This window comes from Temnothorax nylanderi, unplaced genomic scaffold (genome assembly GCF_030848795.1).
Source record: "Temnothorax nylanderi isolate EJ_2023f unplaced genomic scaffold, tnyl_v1.0 TNYL_tig0421_pilon, whole genome shotgun sequence".
In the NCBI taxonomy this organism is placed as follows: domain Eukaryota; kingdom Metazoa; phylum Arthropoda; class Insecta; order Hymenoptera; family Formicidae; genus Temnothorax; species Temnothorax nylanderi.
Window position 1 is genome coordinate 36,707 of NW_027249483.1, and position 19,206 is coordinate 55,912.

Sequence of the window (19,206 nt, forward strand, 5' to 3'; positions counted from 1 at the left end):
TACATAATGTTACTAATGTTTATATTTCTTACATATAATGTTACTAAAATTTTTATCATGAAGTAATTTTACATATTTATTTCTAACATATTTTACATAAACATACATAAAGCTTTTGCACAATTTATTTATGCATATACATATATGTTACATAATTAGATACAACATCATGTTCGATCTTTGTTATTAGACATTTTTCGCAAATTAATTATTTCATGATTTTTAGGCACACATGCGGGACATCTTGCATAAGCTTCTTAAGAATATAACATATACCGAGAAACGTAATGAAAAACCTAATGATCTTATTAAATGCTTGAGGCAAGAAGCTGCGAAATGGCCATGTCTTTTTGGTGATTCCACTTGCAAGGCTGCTGCCATTTCTAAATTAAAGCGACATTTGAATAACACTGAAAGGTATAACATTTTGAATAATATAATCATATTTTTTATTTAATATAATAAATTCGATCAAACTATGAAACTATGAAAAACTGATTTTCTACATTTTGTTATTCTTTCTCGGTATTGTGTAGACTTTTACCAGGGTGGGAAGAATGGGCATATTGTAATGGTTTGGCGAATAATTATAATATTAGACGGGATGTATTTGATACATGGATGACCAAAGCGGATAATAAACTATTAGAATATCTGCCTTGCTCTGCGTCTTCTTATATCATCATCGATTACTTAAACATAATAGTCAACAAATTGAAGAACTGCGATTTAAAAATGCCAGACTGCAAGAATGTAATATTGCATCGCAAACACCTTGTGAACAGTTTTCTACTCACTGTTGCAAAAAATGTAAAGAATAACGAAGTATTGGAATATATATTTAAAAATTTTGAGAGAATAAAGCCCAGGTAATAAGAGTTCTTTGATAAAAAAAATATTTTTTATGATATCTCTATTGTATATACTGATTAGAAACTTGTCGAATCCTTTTTATTTAATAGAGAAATCAGTATGTCTGTCGCATTAATTAATATTATTAATCACCTGCAATCTGAGGAGCAACTCGATAAGGTAAATTTTATCATTAATCCAGAAATTATACCACTTTAATAGTACTTCATTATAAAACTTATTTATTTAATAATAAATTTATTATTTATTATTAATAACAATAAAGTTTCGCCCGACAAAGCAACAGCTAAATAATTTAAAAACGGCCAAATTCGAGCAGATATCAGATGTTAGGAATATATTTAATAAATTCAATAACAGTATACAGTCGTGTTTACGTTTCGAGCCTTACTTGGCCTTCTTCAGAACATTAAAAAAACTATAAAGAGTAACGCATTACAATATTTCGCATTACTTTATAATCAACGAGTCAGATTCGATCCACCGCTACAATTTACATTAATCAGGTCTCATCCCAGCATATAGTCGATTAGTCATAGCGAAGTCGGAAGTATATCGTCGAGTATTCGTCAAGTTACATGCAGAATCGGTCGTTTCCCTCGATCGTTGCATGACCCATATGCGTCCATTAAACCCGTACAATTGTAAGATCTTTGTCGCCAGACCATCTTAGTGGCAACTATATCAAAAGTTAGAAATTTCGTAAGACAAACGATAATTTGATTGTTAACTTTAGACTCATAAACGGACTCACATAAGCGGTCGATGAAACAAAGAACGAGGGTGAATTCCTTCCATCGTTTCACAAAAGCGTGTGCTCGTCGCAAAGGATAACAGACGACTGAGACAATACTCGCATCGCAAGGGCACAGCAACCAAATAATCATTGTTATTACAAAAGACCACTTATGATAACCGATTCAAAATATCAAAATAGGCATCGTTTAGTAATTCCGTGTCCTTATTTAAATTTATACCATTAGGTTGCTCTTTAATATGGATCATTTCTGCGGTCAATCTCTTTTTGTAATTATGCTCGATTTCTAAGATGCGTGCATTATCCCAGTCAAATGAATGATTAAATTTTGTGGTGTGCTCAGAGACAACCGAATGCTTGGACTCATCCAATCTTATATTGCTTTTGTGTTCTTTTAATCTGGTTTGTAATTGCCTCTTCGTCTAACCGACGTAAGAGGCATCACAATTTTTACAACAGATTTTGTAAATTACGTCATTATTGGAGAAATGGGCGTTCTTATCCTTCTGGACCTTGATGATGCCACTGAGTTTGTTTAGAATACGGTATCCCACTGAATTTTCTGATTTATCAACTGCTGAGACGATGATTTCGGAAGTATGTTTCAAATATGGTACAACAATAAAACTTTTCCCTTGTTTTGCACATTCCGAATCATTACCTTTATTATTGTTCTTTACAGACTGAAGTTTCCTCAGTCTTTTATTAATATGCGAGAATATTACATCGATGGGATACCCGTTTCCAAGCAATACGTTAATGACAAAAATTAAATTTTTATTGTAAAAGCTGGGATGTGACAACATAATTGCTCTATCCACCAAGCTATAGATTGTTTCTATTTTGTGTTGAATAGGATGATTCGAAAAGAAGGACAATAGTCTGCCAGAAAAAGTTTCTTTATGGAACCAATCCGTTATAATCGTGTCACCCCTTACAATCAACATCAAATCCAGAAAGCTAAGTCGGCCATTATCTTCGTACTCTATTGTAAATTTAAGTCATCCACATAACGCCTATAAAAAGATAAATGGATGTCCAATGCGCCCAAAACCCTTTCCTCCAGATCCTCCATAACAATGTCCGCCACCGTTGGAGATAAAGGGGAGCCCATTGGAGATCCAAATGTCTGCTTGTAGGTGACACCGTTAAATGTAAAAAAAGTGGAAGTCAGTACAAATTTGACTGCAGTAATAAATTCAGTACGAGATAAACTTGTTTTGGTTTTTATAAACTTCCACCTCTTTTTTAAACCCTCCACTACCAACTCAGAAGGAACATTCGTAAACAATGATACCGCGTCCAATGAGATCAGAATCTCCGACTTCTGCACCTTAATTTTCGATAGGTCAGTACACAATTCAAAACTGTTGTTGACATGGCTCTTTGGTTTTGGTAAACTTATTCATTATTAATCTAAAATAATATTAATAAATTAATATTAATAATTATGTCTAATTTTAAGTTTGATAATCAACAAGAACGACATAGAGAGGTAAATTTTATGAACACCAGATTTTATATCTACGTCTTTTCTTATTTTTCTAGATATTTATCTTTGTATATGGTATATATAGGTAACATAATATTTTAATTACTATGTATATAATTGTATTTTATTAGATTCCAATAGTATAATAATTCATTATTATTTATTGCTGGTAAACATTAGAATAATTTGTTTTAGGTATATGAAGCTGTAAACAGAATTGTGGATAGTGATGCGACAAAATTAATTTTTAAACGAGGAACAGATGCACGCTTGTCCAAAATCACGAAACAGTTAAATTATTTTAAAAATCGTCTGACGCATTAATGGACTATAATGGTGACATATATATCAATTTCCTACTTGTTTCAATAAATATTCAGTATAAGAGACGTTTATAAATATTATTCTCAGATATTTTTCGAAACAATATATTGTACGTAACTTGGAATTTAGAGTATATGAAATTTCGCGAAAAATTGTCATGCTGATTTCAAGATCAATGTAAAAAGTGCGTCTATGAGTTTAAAGTAAATTTGGTACAAATTAAACTTAATACAGATATAATTGATAAATTTTGATGTTAACTGTAATCCTTTGCTTCAGATTTTCTATATAATTACATTACGAATTATAATCCCTCCGTATTTCTATGTCCTATACCTACCCGGACTTTTATCTCTATGTATTCCCTACCTATAATATTCATATTCCTATATGTTTCTCTATTCCTACCTAACCATATTTCTATTTACTTAACGCTAATTACCTAATATTCCTGCCTACCCGTATTTATTACTTTGTTTAATTTATTAATATTAATTAGCCGCGACCGCGATTACCCGCGATTACGATTAGGGAAGTGTGTATAAAACTTTAAAAGGCGTTTAAGAGATTTTTTTATTCGCAGTTAATTGTGATTACTGATTACTGGAAACGTTACCTTTTCGTATCCAATTACACATGCACATTTTTGCAAGAAATATTATATTACCTATTATATATACATTATATTGGTGGTGTTGGACACCAACCTACCTTGTGTTGACAGGAAGGAGAAGTATTCCTTCTATTACCAACTGGTCATAGCCGGCAAATGAGCGTAATGGTTTTACGCTCTTTCCCACGATGCGCGAAACACGACCGCGTCGCGAAGGGCCATAGCAATTAAACTAATTAATTACGGAATAACTAATGTCCAAAATTTATTTATTGTCATATATATATATACTATAATTTACACACGTGATTACATCTTCGATTAAAAATAAAAAGAACATTAATCAGAGGCTCTTAATCTCGAAAAAGACTTTTAATCAACCGCGTATATATAATTCGAATAAATTCGATACTTTTCGCGAATAATAGGAATTTTACTACACGGAGAGAATTTTTTGTTATATTTTACCCTTAAATTCACTACAAACTTGGGACAACTTGGCAACACTAAGGAATTTTTAAAATATACAAAAGACATTTTACAAACAACGTGATAAAAATTACCAAGCAGATTGGTAAATTTTGAAAAATTATTGAAATTTCCTAGATATATTATAGTAAAATTAATCAAACATATTTTATATTTTAATATAATAGATATTAATATTTTTTATTCTGGTAAATATTAATCAGAATAACTCGCATAAAATTCTTGGTGGTACATGTTGTCCCACAACTACCATGATTTCAGGGTAAATTTTAAGAGAAAATTCTCTCCGTGTATAAGTACGAGAACATTAATCAGAAACTCTGAATCTCGACAAAAGACCTTCAATGAACCGCGTGTAATCCGAATAAACTCAATTACTTTTCGCAAATGGAACTTTACTTTAAATGCATGTAATACAAACATGCAGACTTTAACAATGCGAAATAAATTAGAGAAAATTGATAAACGCGAATTGAGAAAATCTAAGGCCTATATTTTCGATTTCTTGTTTCGAATATCGGAGTTTCACCTCCAGAGTGTGAGAAGTAAAAAATTAATGACGTGAGATCCAAAGGGATGATAAACTTCCCGTACAAATATTCACATTAGCACAATATATTGTGTTAATATAAATATTTCATGCACTTGCGAGCAAACATAATTTAAATTTCGATAATTATATCTCGTTACTACATATTGTATGTCATACTTCCAAAATTACTTTATAGTGTATTAAAAATAAATATTATTTCCTCAAAATCAAGTATTTAAATTTACACAAAATTGATCAATTTTAAAATAATTGCTACAAAAAATTTTTCTGTTTCATAAAATAACATTTATTGGATCTCACGTCATATTTTAACTGGTATAAAAACCAGTTACCAATACATATGGATAGACTGTAAAAGTTTAGGCTAAAATTGGTGCGTTATAGGAACAAATGATTTCAATTAGTGATCAAGAACACACACGATTTTGTAAACGAGATTACATAGATTATATGTTAAATTATATACTAAATAATTAAAATATTACAAGGCACTCCTTTATTTTCGATCGTAATATATGCTAAAAATATCTTTAAGCATATATATTGCATTTTTGCACCAATTTATATAATATTTAATCCTGAAAGATCTTTGAGAAAAGGAAGATGTGTGGGAGATAAAACAAAGTATTTGTTATTCAGTCACAAATATTACGTATTAAATCAATTTATATAAATCATCCAAGATTAAGTATTAAATCCTAATCTGTTCCAGTCCATTTTAAGGCAACGGATCTATGAAATGTAATATTGCGTATATATAATAATTTATTGTCGTAATTTAGTATACAAGTGTCTCATACACTACGTTTACGCGAGCGTTACTTCTGTAGTAACTTACGATAATTCACTCGTTTACGGGGTGACAGCGGGGAGCCCATGGGAGAACCAAATTTTTGTTTATATATAATATTGTCGAATGTAAAGAAATTAATTTTATGCAGATAAAGAGATAATACTCACCCCAAGGTTGCTCCGCCGGTGCCCGATGTCTCTCTCGGATCTCCTTCTCTCAGGACATCAGGTCTCTCCTCCTCCTCCTCCTCCTCCTCTCACCGCACAGGACACTCGCGAGAAACACTCGCGGATAATAAACTACAATCGCGCGCGGACTAATTATGAATAAAAGTCTTTCGCGCGATGCACTGTATCGGCACTCCCGTTTATAAAGCCCATTTGAAGATATTCCGTCGCCGTAATATTCTTCAAATGGACTTTGAAAAAGTCCTTTAGTCCGATTACTTGAACGGCACTCCCGAAGCAAACGCGACGAACCGGCTACGATTCGTTTATTCAATTAAATCGACGGACGAGGGTACGTTAGCTTCCCCGTCTTTGGATTTTTATCCAAACAGAACAAGATCGAGTTTTGCTTGGGTAACATCCTCGGGGTACTGAGCCCTCCCACCTCGCTAAGGTCGTACCCGTGGGAAGGAAGTACTTTACTGTGTAATATAAAAAAGCAGGTAATATAAAATCAAGTTATCGATATATAAATATGGATAGATAGGCTACGAAGAATTAGAATAAAATTGAATTAATTAATAATAATTATCTTCTTTTTCATTAAATAAGTTAATTAAAATAATTAAAGAATTATTATAAAAATAAACCATCATTAAGAAAAATTATTATTAAAAAAATTACTATAAAATAATTTAATAACTTACAGGTACGATGCGCAGCAGCTAACAGCTAGTAAGTATAATAATAATAATAACCGTATCGGATTGTAACGTCTGATATCCCTCAAGTTTCTTCATTTTCTCGAATTTATTCATTGCACTCGCACGGTTGCACTTCAGTTAATTGTAGCTGACGATATAATGCTCTTGAAGATATAACTCCTGAATTTCGGAACTATTTTCTCGAATGCACTCGCGACTCTGTAAAACGCAAATGTCAAATTTCAATAGGAAGTTAACATTCGATCACTTTGCATGACGGTGATTTCTCGCGCGGTGATACTACGCGAGTCGAGCGGACGGTTAATAAAGACACGCAGTTGGTTAATTAAAGATACGCTATTGAAATTAAATATCGCACGCGCAGTACGTATCGAACTCGTAAATCTCGCGAAAGTAAAGCATTATTAATATGCACGACGAAGAATCGTGACTGCCGGCCGTTAATAACTTACGCGACGCGAAAAATACGAGATTATTATAATTAAACGATTAAAGCATTCACGAACGGGCGATGTATTACGGTGTTCTGTTACTCGAATCACTCGATACGACTCCCTCAGCCCTCTTTTTCTTTACGGTGAGAATCGGAGATAAATCGCACGACAATTCCGGCATAGCGTTCAAAGCGCGACACGGATCGATAGATAAATGAATGCTACCTATACATTCGAGTCCAGAAATATGCCGGGACGAGCGCCACGATTAAGTATCGCCCGCGAATATCATAACAAAACTGCAAATCACAATTCACAATTGCCTATGCGTACCTTCGCCTCGACGTCTCCGCCTCGAGCGAGCGATCCGCTCACATTACTTGTTCATTCCGACAAACACTTGATACACGATACACTTGCAAATTGTCGAGCGCGTCGATTATTTCCGCGGCTCGCGAAACGAGGAGCGAGTGCCAATCGCAGGAACGACCGCGTTCCGAATAATACATACCTGTGTGATATTCAGGGAGAATGATAGCTGAGTGACTTCGGCTTACTCCGAGCGTTGATAAAACAATTGGCAAGGCCGCTCGCCGGCAAAAACAATCGGCCGCGCGGCGACTTTGAACGTGTACGCTGCCACAGTATAAGCAGTACTGTAGTACTGTGAACTGTGACGACTGACGCTGCTTTCAAGTTCAACGGTCGCCCCCCGGTCTCGGTATGCCCGGCACTATGCCGCGACTGGCCGCGACGTCGCGCCGCCGCGGCCGCCTACGCAGGCGGCTCAGAGCGGCCGAACGTGATTGGCCGGATCCGGGTGCTCGACTCGCGAACCAATCGCGTTCGATGTCTCGCCCGACTACGCGGCGGCAGCGGCGCGCGCAAGTAATACGTGACGCGTTCAACATCGGTGCGAGACGTTGTCGTTGTCGCTCGTGTAATTCCTTTCTCATGAACGAAAAGAAATCCGGTTAGGGAGTGTTGCAAAGTGAACATACGCCGAATATTCCGTTGCTTCTTGTGTCGACTGAAACGAGTGGGATGCCGTCGCTGGACGAAATGAACGCCGAATGCCGTGCTGGACGCCGCCGTACGTATCATCCTCTCGGCTGTGATTTGGCGGGTTTTCTGCAGTGCCTCCGTGATCGGTAAGTGAATTATATATGAGAAACAAATTATTCGAAGCGAGATACATCCGAATCGTAATATTCGTAATAGAATCGTTGTCTCGCGTGTCGCAGTGAGACGATAACCTCGAAATTCGCGTCTCTTGCCTCATCCGTCCGTTTCGATTTCTACTTAAATTCGAGTGAGTGAATCGCGTAGATTGCGTAGAAAAAACGCTTCAAATGAGTATTGAATCCCTCGCTCGGGAATTAATAATTAATTGAATGATTGAAGAGATTCTATATTCGCGTTCAGGCCCGTATTCTATATAATTACCGAAGAGAGTCGCGTATTTGACGTTCTCACTTATCGCGAACGAACGCGAACGAGAGCGCGAGTTTGCTTCAATAAACGTGTATGAATATCGAGAGTGCGAACAAGTTCAAATGTGTGTCCACGAATACATTCCGTCTTTCGTTAAGGAACAGGCACTCGTTCGCGTAATTCGTCGTAAATGTTTCAAATTTATTCGTACGTGTGCTTCTTTATTCCTCATAACCTCTACTTTACAGAAAATTAATGTTAAATATTGTATTATTTGTTAAATTGTATATATAAAAATTTCTTCGCGATCGTTCCCGCAGCGCGGTACGTGCATCCATAAAAAACGATGAATCGTCGCCGCCAAGATACTTAAAAATTATAAAACATTCTCCGTTGCTTACTCCCTAACTAAATATTTATTTTGCTCACAAAATTTTTTATAAACGAGCCTATATTGCCGCGCATTTCGCACGCGCACTCTTGTCTTGCAGATTTATTAGCAAGAAAAAAAAAGGACGTCATCAGTTCGATCGAGGGCGTTTTAAAATGAAATTATTGGTACGAAATTTTTTCTAATAACTAATACACTCGACACGTTACATTACTCATGGCCGATACAATTAATTTAACATTAACTTTCTGTAAAGTAAAGATTATGAAGAATAAAGAAGCGTATGTAAATTTATTAGCAAAAAAAGAAAGAACGACATTACTTATTCAATCGAGGGCGTTTTGAAATAAAGATAGTACTACGAAAACTTTTTCTGATAGCTAATGCTAATACCAGATGGACACGATTTGATTGTTATCGAATACTGTAAGTAATGTCACCGACGAGATACTATTAAAGACCGACAATCCTGGGTAAATTTTCGTGACTGCCCGGGGGCCCGGTGGTAATTGAAGAATACTGACATTATCGACTGTTTTGGCTATTCGACTATTCCGAAAGAAGGAGTTTTACCTTATATAATCACTGTTTTATCATCAGAAATGTACAAATCTTTTATCATCGACGAGATGGTAATAGCTAAAAGTGCATGAAAGATAAAACAGAAATTAGCATATGAGTTGCCATAAATAAGAAAATATTTTATAATTTTTTCAATATTTGTATCTTTTTATTAATATTTTATAATTTGTTTGAAATAATAAACATATTATAAAATATTTTCTTATATATGGTAACACTCTTATAAATATATGTATATGTATACAATACACATTTCATATGTGTGTATGTGTGTGTGTGTGTGTGTGTGTGTGTGTGTGTGTGTGTGTGTGTGTGTGTGTGTGTTAATAAATAAATCATTTCCTTTTATATGTATATAACAGTATATTGTAAAGTATTTTTATATAATTGTCAATTAAATAAAAAATATAAATCTTAAAAAAATTATAAAATATTTTCTTATTTATGATAACACTAGTTTTCCGCGAATTAGAATAGAAAACGCTAAAAGTTATTACTTAGTAACATTCTAATCAGTATATCAGATTCCCGATTGCGAATGTATCTTATTAATTCTTAATGCTGGCTCATATCACAGTACGCTTGCACGGTGCGCGAGTCTTTATATGTCGCTTCTCCGAAGTGCAGCGTATACGTATAAGAATATTTTATGAATCATTAACAAACAAAGATAAACGAGTGTTTTTATGAATATATATAGAATAGAATCATTTATTTACTTCAGTTTACAATGCCAAAAGAAGGAAACAATTGCTTTTATGAAACATGTATATCAATTGCTAATTTAGTGTTAAATTATTTTATTATTTTATTATTATATACACAAGGTATTGCAAGGCATAAAAACAGTGATTGCCACTTTTTCCATAAGATTCGATATATACATATGTATGTATGTACGTATATATGTATATGTAGTTTTAACAACTATTTAAAACTTACCAATAAATCCTATCACGCAGATATATTGTATATCATATATTTGTCAGATATTCATATCATATATTTATGCGATTAATATTTAATTGTATCATCACTCTAAGTACTAGTTCTTCTCCGATTACAGAAGTTAAGCAATATGTAAGATATGTTTACAATTTGGACGAATGTCCACTTGGAAAAACTATGTAACATTTACAAAGAAAAGAAGATTTCGTTACTCTTTCCTCGCTACACTTATGCTTCTTTCATATATTCCGCCAATGCTTGCTGTATGTTTTTATTTTTATCATCAGGATTACAATAATGTCATTAATATGGTTTTACGTCACTTTACGGATTATATAATTATGACAAAAAATATACGTCATTTTTATTTATATCTACTTGAATATATTATGTTTCTTGCAAAAGGTATATTATTTATAAATTTCGTAATTTTGCGTCGGATTTTTCCACTAGGCTAGATCATCACACAATCGCTATTTATTAAGCATGTTAATTATTAATCATTCTTTATCTTTCACACAGGCATAATTATATAATCCGGCCGGCGGGTTTTTACTACCAACGTACAAACAAATCTTCTTAGAGGGACAGGCGGCTTCTAGCCGCACGAGATTGAGCAATAACAGGTCTGTGATGCCCTTAGATGTTCTGGGCCGCACGCGCGCTACACTGAAGGAATCAGCGTGGGTAATTTTGTCATAATTATATAATCCGTAAAGTGACGTAAAACCATATTAATGACATTATTGTAATCCTGATGATAAAAATAAAAACATACAGCAAGCATTGGCGGAATATATGAAAGAAGCATAAGTGTAGCGAGGAAAGAGTAACGAAATCTTCTTTTCTTTGTAAATGTTACATAGTTTTTCCAAGTGGACATTCGTCCAAATTGTAAACATATCTTACATATTGCTTAACTTCTGTAATCGGAGAAGAACTAGTACTTAGAGTGATGATACAATTAAATATTAATCGCATAAATATATGATATGAATATCTGACAAATATATGATATACAATATATCTGCGTGATAGGATTTATTGGTAAGTTTTAAATAGTTGTTAAAACTACATATACATATATACGTACATACATACATATGTATATATCGAATCTTATGGAAAAAGTGGCAATCACTGTTTTTATGCCTTGCAATACCTTGTGTATATAATAATAAAATAATAAAATAATTTAACACTAAATTAGCAATTGATATACATGTTTCATAAAAGCAATTGTTTCCTTCTTTTGGCATTGTAAACTGAAGTAAATAAATGATTCTATTCTATATATATTCATAAAAACACTCGTTTATCTTTGTTTGTTAATGATTCATAAAATATTCTTATACGTATACGCTGCACTTCGGAGAAGCGACATATAAAGACTCGCGCACCGTGCAAGCGTACTGTGATATGAGCCAGCATTAAGAATTAATAAGATACATTCGCAATCGGGAATCTGATATACTGATTAGAATGTTACTAAGTAATAACTTTTAGCGTTTTCTATTCTAATTCGCGGAAAACTAGTGTTATCATAAATAAGAAAATATTTTATAATTTTTTAAGATTTATATTTTTTATTTAATTGACAATTATATAAAAATACTTTACAATATACTGTTATATACATATAAAAGGAAATGATTTATTTATTAACACACACACACACACACACACACACACACACACACACACACACACATACACACATATGAAATGTGTATTGTATACATATACATATATTTATAAGAGTGTTACCATATATAAGAAAATATTTTATAATATGTTTATTATTTCAAACAAATTATAAAATATTAATAAAAAGATACAAATATTGAAAAAATTATAAAATATTTTCTTATTTATGGCAACTCATATGCTAATTTCTGTTTTATCTTTCATGCACTTTTAGCTATTACCATCTCGTCGATGATAAAAGATTTGTACATTTCTGATGATAAAACAGTGATTATATAAGGTAAAACTCCTTCTTTCGGAATAGTCGAATAGCCAAAACAGTCGATAATGTCAGTATTCTTCAATTACCACCGGGCCCCCGGGCAGTCACGAAAATTTACCCAGGATTGTCGGTCTTTAATAGTATCTCGTCGGTGACAATACTAATAATTAACATATAAAAATACGATAACAAAGTCACATGAAATATCGATGGCTTGTTATTTTCAATAGAAAAGTTGTAAATCAGTCGATTACGAAGAAAATACACACATATATTTTTTGTCCGGAAGAGGTTATCTGAAATTGGTAATACAAAAGGAGAGCTCACTCCTCAACTATTTTCCTGAAACTTGACAATATTGTGTATTTTTGCATAAAACGAAAGAATTTGGCAGAAAAAAGCGTCGCTCTAGCTGCCCCGCAAAGCGAGATATCAATCGTTAAAATTCAGGTTAAGATAACCGTCATACCGACGAAATTTAGCGACATAAACATGTCCCATGGCCACATGCGCACTTTTCATATTTGCATAAATGTATGTTGTTAAAGCAGAGAATATAGTTGGTATATAACTATATCTCTGCTTTAACAAAAAGACTGCAGTTCAATATATCAACGATTTACTGCCTTAAACTGACTTTTTTTCCTTTCGTTCATACGTGTACAGGGCTCACATAGAAATTCGGCATCCAGTGGACGTATTCAACAGAAGGTATTCAACAGGAAGTACTCAACAGAAGTATGTGCAATTTTTATTATAATAAATATATTGTGTTATATGTTGCATAAGTATACAATATATTTGTGATCATGCTATTAAAGTTTTTCTTAAAGTGGAGTTAACTCGTCCAAAATTAAAAAATGATAATTTTAATTGTAACACACATATGAAGGACTAATTTTTTATTTAGAACTATATCTTATTGAATATGAGAATGCTCAGTATTAAAATTCTTCTTTATATACAAATTTTTAAAGTTGTACAAAATAATTTAACTTCTTATTTTAAAATTAATTAAACTAAAACATATGAAAATACAAAATTATTTATTTTTCTAATTTTTTTCAGTTTACTAATAGTACTCTTAAGTTTTTATTGTTTCAATGTCTTAAAAAGGAAGAATAATAATTATGTTATATTATATTACAGGTTTGTATTATTATATTCGTTTACGGTAAAAAGATCCGAAGAATAATTTGCAGTGAGTATAATATCACATTTTCCCAATGGATAAAAAACGGAAAAGATTTTCGTGTTATTCTCAACGGCATATTCGAAGACTAGTTGCAAAAAATACAGCTATAGATTTAGATGCCATATCTGAGCCAACACCGGGTTGTTCTTATCATATATCTTCCGCTGATGAGAACAGTCCAGAATTAATATCTCAAAATCAAAATGATAGTACCAATACGATTCCAAAATCAAGTACTGATTCGGATGATAGCGACGATGACAATTTATGCAATAATTTTGTTAAATCTGATATCGTTAATAATATAGATTCAGCTGGCGAATTCGATAATGTAGGATCACCTCGTGAAGTTGAGGATTCACAGTCAGAAAATGAAATTGAAGAGTTCGAGTTAGAAAGTGAATTTGCGGATGAAATTGACAATCAAAATTTAGAAAATTATGATAAATTTAAAACAGATTTGTGTTATTGGTATATAAATGACCGTGTATCGCACAAGACTCTAGCTAATTTGTTGGTTATTTTACGGAAACATACAGGTTTACCATTTCCCAAAGATCCGCGGACTTTGCTAAATACTCCCAGAAATATCGAATGCATTCCTGTAGAAATGCAATACTATCATTTTGGTTTTGAAAAAGCTCTTAAGAAAATGCTGCGGGACTATGTACAACAAGTTGGTCCGACTAATATTCTTAGGGTTTTTATAAATATTGATGGACTGCCAATTGCGAAGTCTAGTAATGCTTCTTTGTGGCCTATATTGTGTTCAAATTCTGTAACGAAATTGGTATATATTGTTGGAGCATACTATGGCGAAGCAAAACCTGCAAATAATAATGTTTTCCTGCAAAAGTTTGTTGATGAAGCAACTTTTTTAATAAATAATCAATTAATTCATGACGGACAAAAGATTGAAATTAAGATACATGGTTTCATATGTGATGCTCCAGCTAAGTCTTTTATTTTAAATACTAAAAGTCATAATGGTTACAACAGTTGTACGAAATGCACTATTCAAAGAAAGTACATTAATGGACGAATATGTTTTCCCTCAGTAAATACCGATTTTGTTTTAAGAACTGACGAAGATTTTATAAATCATAAATATAACGATTATCAGACAGGAGAAACAATATTAAATAACATTCCTAATTTTAAACCTGTAACAGGCGTACCACTAGATTGTATGCATCTAGTGTGGTTAGGAGTTGTCAAGAAAATAATTTTACTTTGGCATGATGGACCAAGTTCGGTGAAACTTTCGAATCACATGAAACAAATAATATCAGAAGCGTTAATTAATTTACGAAATACAGTGCCTTCTGAGTATAATCGAAGACCGAGATCTTTAAAAGATTTTAGATTCTGGAAAGCCACCGAATTTCGACAGTTCCTTTTATATACTGGTCCGGTTGTGCTAAAAAATATTTTAAGAAAAAATGTTTATTTAAACTTTTTAAGTTTACACGTTGCGATGACAATTCTTGTAAGCCCAATTCTTTCAAGACATACAGGTAATATAGACTATGCACAAAGTTTACTAGAGTATTTTGTCAATACATTCAGTCAAATTTATGGTGAACAATATATTTCTCATAATATTCACAATTTATTACATATTTGTGCAGACGTTAGAAAGTATGGACCCGTAGATGAGTTCAGTGCGTTTCCATTTGAAAATCATATGACATATATTAAAACATTGATTCGTAAACCAGATAAACCTCTTCAGCAACTAGTAAAACGGTACGCCGAAATAGAAATGTTGGGTTTAAAAGCCTCAAATCCTGTTAACTTTTATGATCACATGCGATTCAAGAAATCTCATAAAAACGGACCTCTAATTGATGGATATAATGTTGCTTCTCAATTCAAAATGCTTCTTTGTAATTCATACTCGATCCACTGCGATAATCAACGAAATAATTGTGTACTTTTAGAAAATGGAAACGTAGTTTCAGTTTTAAACTTAGTAGAATGTAAAGATACCACAAAATTAATTATTGGTAAAAAATTAAAACACATTAAAAATTTGTACTTGCTACCTTGCGAATCAAATACTTTTAATATTCAAATTGTGATTGAAGAAGATCGCGTACGTGAATGGCCGTGTGAAAAAATTCAAGCTAAGATGTGGAAAATGCCTTACAAAGATAACTTAAGCGTTGTTTTTCCTATCATACATACATAAAATATATTTTATTCGTTTTATGGAATTTTGACTTTTGAATTTATGTTCAAACTTATTTTAAAACGTAATTTAACTTTAATTGTTATAATTGTTTCTCGTGTCCTGATTTTTTATGTAATGAGTTAAGGATGTTTGGATAGCGAATTTAATATTAAAATGTATTTGTATATTATATATAGATATATATTACTGTTACAATTTATATTACATAATTAACAAATGTAACAAATTTCTACCCATTCTATCTTGTCTTGCGTAGTAATAAATGTATTAATGTATGTCATATAGTATGTCATATAGTATAATCTACTGTGATTCGATTCGATTCGAATTCGAACTATTCGCACACCTCTATATGACATACATTTTGATCAAATACAATTGGTCAAATTTCAACCTTTAATTCTCAATCCTCAATCTCCAATGCATAGTCTGATACTAACTTAATATTGTTTTGTAAAGCTAGATTTATTTTAATTATTTATTTTAACTGCTTTCATAGGTAGGATATTTACAGGAGATTGAAAATGTCGTGATTTACAATAGCGCTTTTTGATGACGGACTGCAGTTGGTGCCATCATCGTGGTTATTTGATAATAAAACAATGTGTCACTGGCCGCCTTACACGAACGAAAAAAAAATTCGGAAAGCAATCATGGAAGAAGCCAGTCCTGATTGTACTTGGACTGCTCATAAAATTCTGCGCGTTTTTGGGACCTCAGGTGAGTAAATTATTTTACAATTTTAATGTATGTTATTTAATATTGAGATTTTATGTCGTTTTCTCTATTAATTTTCAGGTACGTACGCATCAGGGATTGACAAAGTAAAACTTGCCCAAGAATATTCCGACTTGGATATTTCCGACATCGACATTTCACATCAGAAACGTATACCACGCCAAAAAAAGACGTCTTCAACTTCTGACGACAGCGATCAAAACAATAATAGTATTTCTGAAAATCAACAAGTGACTAAGGAAAAGTCACTTCCAGTACCACCATCATTGCCAAAATCGTTTATTGTCAATAAACCTACCAAGGAAAAAATGCAAAGCGAGGAATTCTATCCTAATTCGAAAAAAAATATTGCAAAAGAAGCCTCAGTCACTCCAGGCAAAGGCAACGGTTAGTATAAAATATTATATTTCAAAATTATATATTTGATATACTTGCATTAAATTAATAAAAACAAAATTACTTATTTTTGTATTACGATAACAATTATTATATGTGTGTCCGAAAGTCTGTATTCTATTTTTTTGTAGATGTGCTGCCTGAAATATTCAGACGACTAAATCAAATATTTGAGAAATTAAAGTCAATAGATGATCGGCTCAGCAAACTAGAAGAAAACCAAAATGGTACCCTAAAAAATAATGAAATGGCAGTTTTGCAGGAATTTATAGCTCTACCATTAAAAACCAATGAGGAAGTTCAAAATATGGAGAAGGATCTTGAAAACCAAGACTTTTTTGAACAAATGGTAAATATTTTTTTTCACATACATAAACTTTAAAATACATCATTAATTCTGGCAACCCCGAAGCGTTTAAGCAGAAAAACCAGAAATTTCGTAAAATTGAGATACGAGCTTGCGAAAAAGATCAGTCGATGTGTAATATATGTATATGTTCCTAATTGTAATAAATTAATTTTTATAGGCCATTTCGTTGAATAGAATCGGCGGACGTGATAGCCGAGAATTGATTATAAACATTTTAAAAAGAACGATCACAAATGAGATAGCTGTACAATATAGTTGGGCTGGAAAGCTAAAAAAAATGGGGTTCAAAGATTTGCTGCTCGCGAAGTGTATTATACGTAAGTTTTGAAATGTTGTGCGACTAATTTTTAGTATTTTACTTTAATTTCAAAACAGTACTATAAATATAAATATTAATCAATGTTTTAGGAGCTGTGCGTATTACGGATGACAAAGTGACAGAGAAAGATATCACACATTATATCTCCAAGTGGCTTGTGCAAGGCACTTTAAGACACGAGCGCAGTCTTGAACAAAGAAAAACGTAAGTTTTTAAAAATTGTATAATTAATAGATTTTTAAAAGGTACTGGACAATAAAATATTAATTTTCTACAATTTTCCTAATATGTTACATTTTATTATTAAATTATCTTATACATATAATGTAAAACAAAATACAAAAAATTGCCTTTAATATATTAGAATTCCAGTTACTTAAATTGTTTGATTTTTTGTTCGAATCGACCGAAAGCTTTTGGAACGATGAAATAATGAACTAATCATCTCTTACATCTTTTATAGTATTTTGGATATTATATTCAAGTAACAACGAAGCCTTTTTATAATACTTAAGATGCATTCCGTTTCACGCATGTTGTGTATGAAGCATATTTATCCTTGTTGTTCACCGAATGTTAGATAAGAGTAGATGCATCATGCGCGTTAAGCGTGAAAAGGAATGCGTTAAGCGCGAAAAGGAATTTTAATAACATATTCATATAAAACAATACATTATATAGATAACATATATTTGATGATGGTATTCTTATTATTGGTCGAACAAACTATTCATTGCCTGAACTTTCGTTGAAAGCGGAGTCGACTTGTACACAAAATGAAAAAAATTATAACTTTGATCATAATACATATTAAATAATTACATAATGACCAATTTTCGATTTAGAAATAGTATATAGAATATATGTGAAAAAATAAAAAAAATACTGAAATTCTTTATTATATATATAAATTTTTGAAGTACAAAATTAATTTAACTTTTTTCTCATTTGTTTAAATTTTTTATTACTAAGTCCTCTTAAATAAATAACATGCTCTTTCGTTATTTTTATCACACTATTATTTTCATTTTCAGTAAACATCAGAAGACAGCGGACGCTGATGATGATGCAATATAAATTTTAATATTAATACTATATAATAAATAATATAATAAATAATATATTATTATAATAAATATAATAAATATAATAAATATATAAATGTATAATCTGTTGAAATATTATACAATACTAACCTATTTCTACAAATAAAAAAAATAAAACTATTGTGATTTAATAAATTATGTTTTTTTATTAACAATATTTATTCCCGCATATATACGTTTTTTTTTACATTTCTGCAATGTTGCAAGTGAAACCAAAGAGGATATTGCACCAACCTCACCGAAATGTTCAAGAAACATTTCTGTAATATTTCATAAACGTTTCTTGCGGACCGAAGCGGACATTTTGACGTTGCTGCAATCTTGCAGAGACGTTTCAGAGA

General features: G+C 32.1%; 3 protein-coding genes across 5 annotated transcripts in view; 2 read left to right on the plus strand and 1 right to left on the minus strand.

The window, feature by feature from the left end:
* The window catches only part of LOC139782528 (RISC-loading complex subunit TARBP2-like), a 33,552-nt gene extending 25,623 nt beyond the window's left edge, over positions 1–7,929 (minus strand). Inside the window, exons 1-3 of one of the 2 annotated variants that reach the window (XM_071721555.1) lie at positions 7,732–7,929; positions 6,820–6,984; positions 6,062–6,543 (exon numbers count right to left, since the gene is read on the minus strand). The gene's annotated coding sequence lies outside the window, so the exon portion shown is untranslated. Of the gene's footprint in view, positions 1–6,061; positions 6,544–6,768; positions 6,985–7,731 lie in introns of both variants that reach the window. The other variant, XM_071721554.1, reaches the window with a different exon arrangement.
* A 4,674-nt stretch (positions 7,930–12,603) lies between these two features.
* LOC139782530 (uncharacterized) lies at positions 12,604–19,005 on the plus strand. Of its 2 annotated transcripts, XM_071721557.1 has the most exons (9): positions 12,604–12,849; positions 13,211–13,282; positions 13,694–13,745; positions 16,436–16,656; positions 16,735–17,061; positions 17,202–17,419; positions 17,598–17,757; positions 17,849–17,963; positions 18,794–19,005. In XM_071721557.1, the coding sequence occupies exons 4-9, from the start codon at positions 16,539–16,541 to the stop codon at positions 18,834–18,836; spliced, it is 981 nt and encodes a 326-aa protein (XP_071577658.1). In that variant the 5' UTR covers positions 12,604–12,849; positions 13,211–13,282; positions 13,694–13,745; positions 16,436–16,538; the 3' UTR covers positions 18,837–19,005. The 2 variants fall into 2 exon arrangements, with proteins under 2 accessions (XP_071577658.1, XP_071577659.1); XM_071721558.1 differs by lacking the exons at positions 13,211–13,282; positions 13,694–13,745.
* LOC139782527 (uncharacterized) lies at positions 13,756–15,933 on the plus strand. Its single transcript, XM_071721553.1, has one exon. The coding sequence runs from the start codon at positions 13,771–13,773 to the stop codon at positions 15,931–15,933; it is 2,163 nt and encodes a 720-aa protein (XP_071577654.1). The 5' UTR covers positions 13,756–13,770.
* Positions 19,006–19,206: the final 201 nt, after the last annotated feature.